The sequence below is a fragment of the Alexandromys fortis genome, unplaced genomic scaffold (genome assembly GCF_014885135.2).
Source record: "Alexandromys fortis isolate MF-2015 unplaced genomic scaffold, M_Fortis_MF-2015_v1.1 scaffold_283, whole genome shotgun sequence".
Lineage (NCBI taxonomy): Eukaryota > Metazoa > Chordata > Mammalia > Rodentia > Cricetidae > Alexandromys > Alexandromys fortis.
Window position 1 is genome coordinate 377657 of NW_026068164.1, and position 12518 is coordinate 390174.

At 41.5% G+C, this 12518-nt stretch overlaps 1 protein-coding gene across 1 annotated transcript; it reads left to right on the forward strand.

Moving 5' to 3' along the window:
* The first annotated feature begins 9466 nt into the window (after positions 1–9466).
* Pcdhb1 (protocadherin beta 1) lies at positions 9467–11983 on the forward strand. Its single transcript, XM_050127938.1, has one exon. It carries the CDS (start codon positions 9527–9529, stop codon positions 11981–11983), a length of 2457 nt encoding a protein of 818 aa, XP_049983895.1. The 5' UTR covers positions 9467–9526.
* Positions 11984–12518: the final 535 nt, after the last annotated feature.

Consider the following 12518-nt stretch of genomic DNA (forward strand, 5'->3'; position numbering starts at 1 on the left):
ACATTAGCATAATGTACAAGAAGCTGGTATTGGAAGATTTTCATACCTCTAGTCCTACTTTGCTGTTCAATGGTCTTAGCCTCATCTTTCCACCAGGTCCTCCATTGTAATTGAGGACCAGGCTCCAAGACTGCTGTAACCAAGTCTCTCCAGTCTTGAGGGATAATTCTATTACAAGTTGACCACGAGTTTAACATCAGCTTCACAAAAGGTAAATACAAGCAATATGAGACTATCACTTCCTTAAATTTCCTTAAATATAACATTTCCACAGGAGTTTATTCAACCTTGGGGATATCTATCATTTTGAAATTTTCATAAGGTTACTAGATAAATTAAAGTTTTTTTGTTTGAAAGTTTTAGGCTGTTCCTCTCTAATCTTATAATGCAATGCTGAAATTGGTTCTACTTCAAATTCTTCTGTTTGGATCCTAATATCTCTATGATCTATTTTAAGTTTTATAAGGCCTGTATCTTGGTGCTCATATCAACCAACTTTTTTAGAGATAAACCAAGAATTATCAAACCAACAATTAGAATGATCAAAATGATAAATCCAGTTAAGTTGATTATTCCTTCACTTAATTGTTCCATTTTAAAATCATACATTGCGTAATCATACAGAGACCTACATCTCTCCATCACAATAGGGTTTCCCATTTTTTGAACATGGGAAAACTCTCTTTTTTAAAACTAATTTCCACCTTTAATATTCCCAATTGTCTCACCAAGTCTGCTGAAGATGGTGATGAAGATGTGAGGCTGACTGCTGCTGTGTAGAACAGTAGAAGCATGAATGGCTTTTTCCAGAAGCTACTTAGCTTGTCAGCAGCCTGAGAAGGGGTCCAGGGAAAACCCGCAACTCACCAAGAGAAAAGAAGTCAAAGAGCCAGCTGTCTGCATGGGGGAATGTGTGAAAGTGGCTAACTCTTGACATGTTTGGAAGCCAAACACACATGGAGTTTGCTGCAGAGAGGCTGTAACAGAAAAATCTCAAACACACTCAGAGGCTTAGGAAAAAAAGAGAGAATAAGTTAGCCAGTGAAGCAATGACTCTGGCAGGAGCCCCTACATGCAACTCCAGTGTGTGCCAGTGGCTACAAAGCTACAGGCAAGTGGCTTTTTCAGGAATTCATGCTCCAAAGTTGGATGCCAAATGTAGCATGAATCTAATTGGTCTTAATAATTAAGACCCAGAGTCAGATATCAGGCAGTCATAACTGAAAGATCAGAGAAGAAAAGCAGCAAGACACTAAAGTCCTTACCAAAATTCCAAACCTATTAATCACAGAAATAGAAAGAAGTTAATCACAAATTTCATATGGAAGAATGAACCCAGAATAGCCAAAGTGATCCTAGACAGAAAGAACAATGCTGGAGGTAACACTCCAGATATTTGACTTCCAGTCATACTATGGAGCCACAGAAAATTAATGGAATGAAACAGAGAACCCAGAAATAAACACACAACTTCAATCACTTGAAGAAAAGATGGCCTTTTAAAAGGATGCTGGGGAAACTAGGGAACACATCTAGAATGCTGAAACAAGTTTCCTATCTCTCACCCTATACAGAAACAAACTGAAAATGGATCAAAGACCTAAATGTAAGAACTAAAACAATAAAACTGCTAGAAAAAGACATACACAAGATGTGAAAATACAGACATTTTCAACAGCAGTGGAAATGTCTCCCAGGAACTGACAAAGGAGAATGAATGATATTATGTTAAAAGTTCTTGGCAGCGAATGAAGAGACAGCTTATGGACTGAGAGAAATTTTTTCCCAACTGTACATCTGTATTAGGGTTCCCTAAAGTAATAGAACTAATAGATCAAATCTATTTATATTAAAAGGGGATTTATTTAGAGTGGCCTACAGATTGTGGTCCAGCTAGTCCAATACTGGCTGAAAAGCCAACAATCCAGTGTTTGTTCAGTCTACAAGGCTGGATGTCTAACCTAGTCTTTAGTCTATGTTGGAATCCTAATGTAGGTTCTAATGTCATGGAAGAAATGCATCAGCAGCAGGATAGATGAATTGGCCAACAAGAGTGGGGCCAAACAGTGAAAGCTTCTTACTTCCATGTCCTTTTATGTGGGCTGTTACCAGAAGTTGGGGCCTAGATTTAGAGTGGGTCTTCCCAACTCACATGATCCAGTTAAGAAAAATCCTTCACAGGTGTGCCCAGCAGTTGGGTTTTAGTAGATTCCCGATATAGTCACAGTGACAACAAAGATTAGCTCTATCACAACACCTGACATGGTATTGATAAATGGAATATACAAAGGGCTAAAAAAGTAATTAAACTCCAACATTCCTCTTCTAAACCCAAACAATGTAGTCAATGAGTGGGCGATAAAAAGAATAGATGTTGCTCAAAAGACAAGATGCCAATGACTGAGAGATACATTAAGAAAATGTTCACTAAGCCACAGGGAAAATGCAGAGCAAAATTATATTGAGATTCTCTTTTGCCTTTATCACAATGGTTTCCATTAAAAAAAAAAACAAGAAATGCTGACAAAGCTAAGGGGACGTGTGTGGAAGGCCCAAAAATGTGAGCCTATTTTCATTTTGTCTGAAGGTCAGAGTTTTGAAATTGCTCAAAATTGTTGACAACATTCAGGACTACACATCCTGACCTAGGGTGTGGTTACTTTTTTTTTGACATCAAGATGGCCCATACAGTTGGATCCACTCCACCCTGACCAATGGTTAGAATATGGAAGGATACTTCTTTTTGAAATAGGAGGTTTGACGCCTTCAGCATTTACTTGGTCTAGGGTGGGTTCACTGCCTAAATAACAGAATGTTAATGATGTGATATCTCAAAATATTGAAGCAAATAATTGTTCTAGTTGTCCTTTGCATCATGTTAAAGCAGTCTCTTTTGTCTTCTTTCCCATGGGTATAAAAGTATATGGAAAATTAAATGAAGGTGGATTTTAGTATTCACTGGAACTCCCTCCTGATACTATTCTATGTTTTTTGTCATATTATTTTTTACTTGCATCTTCATGCCTTTTACTAATTCTTCTAATCCTCACTCCCCTACCCTGGTAAGTAGTATTTTTGTAGAGGCTGGTCCCTGACAGAAAGGGAATGCTTATATATTGTTGATGGGAATACAAACCAGTGTAGTCACTGTGTAGGGAGGTAAAGTCACCAGAGATCACACATGGACTTTACTTATTTTACATCCTGGATGCAATTTCCTCTCCTTCCTCTCCTCCCAGTCCTTTCTCCCAACTCCCTCTGTTCCCATCCCCCATCCACTCCTTCTCTGTTTTTGTTTAGTAAAGGGCAGGTCTTTTTTGAGTATCAACAAAACATGGTATATGAGGGTGCAGTTAATACTAACTTCTTCCCCATGGTTTCAAGGCAACCAAGTCTGAGGAGTAGGGTCCCAAAAGTTGGTAGAAGAGTCAATGGCATCCCCTATTCCTGCTGTTAAGAATACTACAAGAAGACCAAGTTACACAACTGTAACATATAAGCAGAATGCCTAGGTCAGTCCCATGCTGGCTTCCTGGCTGTTGGCTCACTCTGTAGGAGCCCCTAGGAGCCCAGGTTAGGTGATTCTGTGAGTTTTGTTGTGGTGTCTTTGATACCTCTGGCTCTTACAATACTTTCTTCCTCTCTTCTGCAGGATTCCCTGAACTTGTCTAATATTTGACTGTGGGTCTCTGTGTCTGTTTCCATCAGTTTCTGGGTGAAATCTGATGACATCAATCTGGTCACAGGAGATGGCAAGTTCAGGCTACCTATCTGCTATTGCTAGGGTCTTGGCTAGGGTCATCCTTAGAGATTCCTGTGAGTTTTCCTTGTGCCAGGTTTTTACCTGACCCAAAAATGCCCACTCTCCATTTCCCACATCCTCTTTCAGTATTCTACTCCTGTATCCCCAGTCCCAACCTGATTGCTCATATTCCCATTCCATCCACCCCCAGTCCCTTCATGAAATCTTTTCTATTTTCCCTTCCTGGGGAGATCCTGGTGTTCTCTTCATGAACGCCCCTTGTTGCCTAGTCTCTCTGGGTCTGTGGATTGTAGCATAGTTATCTTTTATTTTACAGTTAATAACATGGATGCTCTTAAAGTCAAATAGAAAGTCTGTATTGTTTGCTAGCAGCTGCAGGGTGAGCCTGCCAAAATTATGCAACCCCCCAAGCCTCACCAATTTTTGTATTTTCAGCACACAAACCACATCCTGGTTGATATACTTCAGCTAACAAGTACAGTTAGCTATAATCAGAATTTGTGAAACAAAAAAGTAAGGTTAGTACATTTAGGGACTTTCCTGAACCTTGAAACTGGACTGGGTCTATAATAGATTAGGTCTTTGTTATATTTTGGCAAGTTCAGGGGCTTACATGCTGGGTTTTAAGGTCAGAATGGTGGCTCTAACACGGCACTAGTTGTGCTAAGGGTCTGGGGACCTGTTTCAACTGTGGGCATCAGTGTGGAACTTCTTCCTCAAAAATCTTTTTTTTAATATTTATTTATTTTTTATACAATATTCTGTCTGTGTGTATGTCTGCAGGCCAGAAGAGGGCACCAGACCCCATTACAGATGGTTGTGAGCCACCATGTGGTCACTGGGAATTGAACTCAGGACCTTTGGAAGAGCAGGCAATGCTCTTAACTGCTGAGCCATCTCTCCAGCCCTCTTCCTCAAAATTCTATGTGATCGAACTGTACCACTTCTGCGAATCTGCATAAAGAAATATAAGTCAGCACACTGCAATGACACTTGCTCACCCTTGTTTATTGCAACACTACTAACAATATTTAAGTTATAACATCAGCACAGTTGTCAATCCTCAGAGCAATGGATAAAGCTTATGTGAGATATAAATGTAGTGGAGTTTCATTCATCCATAAAGAATAATGGAATTATGTTATTTGCAAGGAAGTGGATGGAACTGGAGATCATTATGTCAACTGAAATAAGTTAGGCCTACAAGGACAAAGAACTACATCTTCTTTTTCACATGGAACCTACACTAAATACAAATACATGAGATAATAGAGAGGGTAATATTTGAGAAGAAGGGGACTAGCCAAAATGGTGAGGGGGCCAAGGAAGAACAATGAGAAGTGAATATGGTCAAAGAGTATGATACACTTTTTAAAATGTTGTCATGAGACCCAGTGCTTCGTACAATGAATACACACAGTAAAATATTTGGAAAGGAGAAAGAAATGAAAACAGTATGACTCATGATTGTAATACCAGTAGTCAAGAGTCTGAGGTAGAAAGATTTCCATGAGTTTGAGACCAGACTGGTTTTCAAAACAGTAACAGCAAAACACAGCCCATGTTAGCTAGGCATAGTAGTCAATACCTGCAACCACAGCATTCAGGACGTAGATTCAGGAGGTTCACAGTAAAAAAGAAATGGATTGTGTTATTATAAGTAACAGAAGTAGAATGAATAAATTTCATTACTTTCATGTTTATTGTGATATCTATTATACATGTAAAAATGTTGAGTATGTGTAATTTAAATAGTAACAAATGCTTATTTACTCTTTAGGCCATATCAAAAAATTATTCAGTGGTACATTTGAAGCTAAGATCCTCCAGAAGTGACCACTACCCTGAAGTCTAGTATTTATTGCATTTGTCACAGACATAGCTGCTTCTAAACAATACAGTGATTGGTTTTATATGGCTATGCTAGTTAGTTTTTGTCACTTTGACACAAGCTAGGGTCATCTTGGAAGAGAAAATACCTCCATCAGATTGGCCCATAGGCAAGTCTGTGGGCGCATTTTCTTGATTATTGGTTTATGTGTGAGAGCCCAGTCCACTGTGGACAGTGCCACACCTGGGCAGGTGTACTTAGGTTATATAAAGAAGCAAGCTGAGAAAGCCATGTAACTTGAGTTACTGCCTTTAGGTTTCTGCCCTGAGCTCCTGTCCTCAATTCCCCAAATGTTGGACTGCCACAAGGAAGCATAAGCCAAATGAAGCCTTTCTTTCCCAAGTTGTTTTTGGTCAAAATGCTTTATCACACCAATATAGGCAGCCAAACAGGACAATAGTTATACTGTATTTATTCTACCTGGGTTTGCTGATCTTTAATCTGAATATTTATAGAGAATAATATTTAGAAAAATGTGATAAAAATGTCTTTTTTGAGGATGCTAAATAACGTGCTTTTAATTTGCTTATACAAATTGGCTGAGTGAGCCAGGCGATGGTGGCGCACGCCTTTAATCCCAGCACTTGGGAGGCAGAGGCAGGCGGATCTCTGTGAGTTCGAGACCAGCCTGGTCTACAGAGCTAGTTCCAGGACAGGCTCCAAAGCCACAGAGAAACCCTGTCTCGAAAAACAAAAACAAAAACAAACAAAAAAAAAAAACCAACCAAAAAAAAAAACCCCAAATTGGCTGAGTGTTTTCTCTGAAGACATATATCAACATTAAGATGTCTCTTTTGATTATCTAGGATTCAAATTCACAATGTGTAAAGCTACTGCAAACCAACAGGAAAATGACAAGAGAACTGAACAAAAACTCCTCTTTCCAAAGCACCCAGATGTCTGAAAATATATTAAATAGTTAACAGCCAGGGGCTAATAATGTGGCTCCATGCTGTTTTGGCATATGCAAATTCCAGTACTGCAAAAAGGTTAATAACCTGAGAAACAAAACTTACACAGTGAGTTATGAACACATTTTTAGAAGGCTAGCAATACAAAGTGCTAGAGTTTGAGGGCAGTTTGCTCACTCTAAAACTCAAGCTGATATTTGATCCCTATTATGAGGTTTTATAAGGTGGGAGCAAGCTGAGACTTTTAGGAAGTTGTTTTTGTAATTAATAGACTATCTCCAAAGAGGGTCTACTATAAGTCCAGGTCTCTTTTACACACCCTGCCTTTCTCATCACACGATCCCTTTCATCCCTTTCGTTGCTGAGGGTAGCAGGAAGGCAATCACTAGAATGGCTCCTTAATCTTGGACTGCACCCGTGGGCCAAAGTAAAGCTGTTTAAAAATAAACTACTCCATGACGTTGCACCATTAGCAACAGACAAAGACACTAGACATTGCATATAGTTTGAACAATTGGTGGCCACACTGCTGATAACTGTAGAACTTAGATATAAATTGAAACAACTTCTTAGCAGTTTGTCATTACAATATAAAGCTGAAAAAGAACATGCATTACAACATCAGTGTCACTTCTAGGTAGACACTCTGTCCACCAGATCTGTGTAAATACACACAAAGTGATATGCATATTCATGCAATAACTTTTAATTAAATTCATAATAATAAAATGAGCAATTGAATTTGGGTACAGTTATCCTGAAAAAGATAAAAGTAATCCTTGATATCTAGGAGCTGGGTTAATTACAAATAAGTCATAGTGTCTTCCTGTTGAACATAAACAATTTCATAGAATACTTAGCCAAGGCTATTCAGTGATGGGAGTGGATCAGGGGAAAGAGCACACTATAATCAGTCTGTACACAGACAAAAAAAGAGAACTAATCAACCTATTCACAAAATGACCAAATGCCTCTTTAGACTGCAAATATTAGTAATTGGGGCCCTGGCCAATGGCATTGTTATCCTTACTCATTTCTTATATTCTGCATAAGATCATTAATTTACTCACCATGCAGTTAACTTCACTTATGACAGATGCCAGTCAAGATCAAAGTCCTCCCTCAAATCCCCCCTAAATCCCCCGGCACAAAGCCACAAACCACATGCCCTTTAACATAGTTTCTCACTGTTGCTCCCCATGTTTCCAAGGATGTGCAGCTTTACCTGCTGCAATAAGTCAATCAGTGCAGCTTGACTTAGCAAGAGCAGGATATCTGGTGATCATGGAAATGGAAGAAGACCATCAATTGTGTGTTCAGATATCCAAGAAGCTAGTGTCAAAGTTTCATCTGGCACATGGTTTATATATAGCTTTAAGGAGAGGAGAAAAGATTTAGGAATGCACATTTGCACCATGTGTTAAGACAGAGCTCAAAGGGTTTGTTAATGATGACAGAATATTAACATTTTGTGTATTTTCATTTTTGAGACAGGCTTTCATGTGCCCTGTGTTGGCCTTGAAATCACTATGTACAGCAGCCAGTGCTGGCTGTGTAGTTCTGATCTTCTTGTCTCTGCTTCCTAAATGCTAGAATTATAGTCATGCTCCACCATGCTCAGCTAAATATTTTGTATACTTTCTTCTTCATTCACTTTGCCCCCACTGAGAAATAAGGTTTAGGCTTCTCTGAAATGACGGCAATCTATCGTATAGCATCTACGGTTTAAAATGCTAAGTATAAATGGAAATAGAATACTTCTGATCAGCAGGAGGAGGCAGTTTTAACGATATGTTCCATCGCTCGGGACCTTTGGTCTTTCTGATTGTTTATTTGCATCATTGGGGATTGAACCCCAGACCTTGAGCATGCTAGACAAGGCTGTACCACTGAACCCAGGAGCCCAGGACCATAGTTTATTCATCTGTTTAAAGGAATTCAGGGAGAGGAGGATCAGATCTCATCTCCCTATTTTGGAATCTAAAGTTTTAAATTGATCTTCGCTTTATTTATCCACTACATTACCCAGGAAACAGAGCATTAGATTGGCTAAGTGTATAGAGTTTGGGTCAGTCAAAACTACAGTGTATAAATATTTCTGTTTACAAAATCTCTCCTGTCAGTTTCTTCATCTTTTAAGACAGAAATATTTCCTTTCTTAATAGGATTGCTGCAAGATTACATTGATTATTGCATGTAAATCACAGCGCTAGCTCATAGAAACCATGCCTGGTCAATGTTACCGCCTGACAAATAATCCTAAGAGACAAGCCGTCAGTTGCTTCTTCTGGGCGAAGCAATGCATTTGTGAAAAACAAAAAATGTGTTCCTACTGGACCCCAGGTTCCTGAAGAATATCTGCCTGCTCACTTTTTTGTTTCCTCTTCTATCTTTCCATCTCCACCGCCCTCGCCTTCCTGCTCATCACCCCCATCATCACCCCCATGCTTCTCCATTGGCCTTCAGAGGACAGTGCAGGTTCTGTTCGCCTTTTCCTTGGTCTCTAAGTGCACTAAGGAAATATAGCTTTAATTCGTGCTGTTTGTTCATTGCTGCAGTGGCCCCAGACGATAGATAGTGATCTCAGCGTGAGCGCACAACCTCCTCGGTTTCTCAATTCCCAAGGACTTTTTTTTTTTTTTTTTTTTTTTTTTTTTTTTGAAAGGGAATTAACAGGGAGTCTACGGTTGCTGTAGCAACAAACTTCCAACCTCTGCTCAACTCTCCGGAATGAGCACATACCTATTAATACGCTTAATGGCCTAGGGAATTAAGTTACTCACAGCAGATTTTCTTTCAAGTGCAAAACAGCTTACCTGGCTGCAGAGCCAGGCTTTGATGGCGCTCTGCGGTTAGAGGCTAGTAATAGGAGAGCTGGTGTTTGTGCAACCTGTTGGCAAAAGTGAAAGCCAGGTATCCCAGAGCTGGCGGCAGCCTTGGGGAGTGCACTCGTGAGGAGGAATGATGGCAGCTGCGCGCAGAAAACCTTTGCAGATCAGCCAGGTAGGATCTCTTCTTCTCTGGTGTGTGTCTGTGGGAGGCGCGGCCACTATCCGCTATTCGGTGGCGGAGGAGATGGAGAGCGGCTCCTTTGTGGCTAACGTGGCTAAGGACCTGGGGCTAGAGGCGGGGAAGCTGGCAGAGCGAGGGGCGCGGCTGGTTGCCGAGGGCAACAAGTTGCACTTCCGGCTCCACCGCAAGACGGGAGATTTGTTCGTCAAGGAGAAACTGGATCGCGAGGCACTCTGTGGCAAAGCTGACCCGTGTGTGCTGCACTTTGAAATTGTTCTGGCAGAACCGCTGCAGTCCTTCCGTGTGGAAGTCAGAGTATTTGATATCAATGACAATGCCCCAGTTTTTCGAAACAAGGAGCCTCTTTTAAAGATTCCCGAGAGCACCCCTTTGGGTTCACGCTTCCCACTGCAGAGTGCCCAGGATCTGGATGTGGGACTCAATGGCCTCCAAAACTACACCCTGAGTGCAAACCCCTATTTCCACTTGCACACGCGCTTCCGAAGCCATGGGCCCAAATATGCGGAGCTTGTGCTGGATAATCCCCTGGATAGAGAGGAGCAGCCTGAAGTCAACTTGACCATTACAGCGGTGGATGGTGGGTCCCCTCCCAAGTCTGGCACCGCCAACATTCGAGTGCTTGTTCTGGACGTCAATGACCACGTGCCCCAGTTCTCTCGCTTGGTATATCGCGCTCAGGTGCCAGAGAACAGCGACAACGGCTCTTTAGTAGTGGTGGTGACTGCCACGGACCTGGACGAGGGCACCAACAAGCAGATCACTTACTCTTTAGCTGAAAATCCAGAAGCAGTTCTCCAGACGTTTCTTGTTGACTCGCAAACCGGAGAAGTTCGACTCCACGGGCCCCTAGATTTTGAAACGATGGAAACATATGACATTGACATTCAAGCGACAGATGGAGGGGGCCTTTCTGCCCACAGCAAAGTCTTGGTGGAAGTGGTGGATGTAAATGACAATCCTCCGGAAGTGACAGTCTCCTCAGTGTCCAGCCCTCTTCCTGAGGACTCTCCGCTCCAGACCGTAGTGGCCCTCTTCACTATCCGGGACCGGGATGTGCGAGTTGGAGGGAAAATCACCTGCTTACTCAGAGAAGACTTGCCCTTTGTAGTCAAGCACACATTCCGGAATTCTTACTCGCTGGTCACTGATAGAAGCTTGGATAGGGAGGATGTCTCCAGTTATAACATCACACTCGTTGCCATGGATACTGGACCACCCAACCTGTCCACAGAGACTGTGATTGAAGTGCTAATATCTGACATAAATGATAATCCTCCAATCTTTCAGGAGGATTACTACATCTTGACCGTCCGTGAAAACAACAGTCCTGCAGTTTTTATTGGCAAAGTCCACGCTGATGATCTAGATGTGGGTGAAAATGCCCAAGTGACATATTCTCTCCTGCCTCCAAAGAGTGGAGACCTCTCAGTCTTTGCCTACATCTCTATAAATTCAGACAATGGAAAGCTCTATGCGCTAAGAACCATGGATTATGAGGCCATTCAAGATTTTCAGTTTGTGGTAAAGGCAACTGATGGGGGTTTTCTGTCACTGAGTAGCCAAGTTACTGTCAGAGTGGTTGTCTTGGATGACAACGACAATCGTCCAATGATCTTGTACCCACTACAGAATGGCAGCTTGCCCTGCAACGACCTTGTGCCCAGGTCTGCAGAGGCAGGTTACCTGGTGACCAAAGTGGTGGCTGTTGATGGTGACTCCGGGCAGAACTCTTGGCTTTCATACCATCTCCTTAAAGCCACTGACCTTGGGTTATTTTCTGTTCAGAGACAAAACGGGGAAATACGTACACTGAGGCAGATATCCGAGAGAGAACCTATGATTCAGAAACTGATAATTCTCGTTCAGGATCATGGCCAGCCAGCTCTCTCCACTACAGCCTCACTCAACATCCTGCTGGTAGACGGCTTATCAGAGCCTTACTTGCAGTTCCAGGATCCATCCAAGCATTCCAGAAAGGTAAATCCAACCACAAAATATTTGGTCATTTCTCTGGCTGTGCTTTCTTTTCTTTTTCTCGTCTCTGTCACTGTGATCTTCGTTATACACCTCTACCAGAAGATTAAACACAGAGACAAACTCACAATTCAAGAGCACTTCTATGATGACTGCAATTTCCCTAACAATTTGGTACAAGGAAGAGGCAATGGTTCCTTGCCCCAGCCTTGTCCTTATGATATGTGCTCAGCCACTGGAACTGGAAATAGTGAGTTCCGTTTTCTTAAGCGATTTATGCCCAATTTCCCTTTCCCCCATGCCACTGGAGAGGTGAAAACAGAGGATGACCCCAGTTTACCTCCAAATTCTAATAGAAATCGACCTCGGGGTTCAGAGGGCCATGCCCGGAGAGGCGACGACTATATGTAATGCTGACTAATTCAGATACATGGTGTTATATAGTCCATTGTCAAAGAGCTACCCTCACTAAAACAAGGATGGGAGTAGGCTACAACTCTGGGGAAACACAAGTGCCTAGTTTGGTGAAAATAGGAAGCTCAGCTTAGCTTAATATGAAGCAAGTATCTGGATCCCTAGATTATATATACATTTGGAATTCTGTCAAAGAAATGTTACTTTGTGTAAACTCTGCTTTTTACTCTCTCATGTGCTAGGCAAAAAATGAAGGAGCCATTTTTCCTGTTTCCCATGGAAGTTCACTGGCCCTGACCTGAGAAATACTTAGTTCCATAGCAAGAGTTAATTATTTTGCTTTTAAATTATCTTTCAGTAGAAAGTTATTTATGTATAGGGAAGAGGACTAGGTTCTCAGCTGATTAAGGATTGATTTTGCCTGAGAGTGGTGGCGCATTCCTCTAATTCCAGAAGGTAGACTCAGGTGGATTGCTGTGAGTTCAAGGCCAGTTAGTAACATACAGTGAGACCCTATTTCCAAAAAGATTTT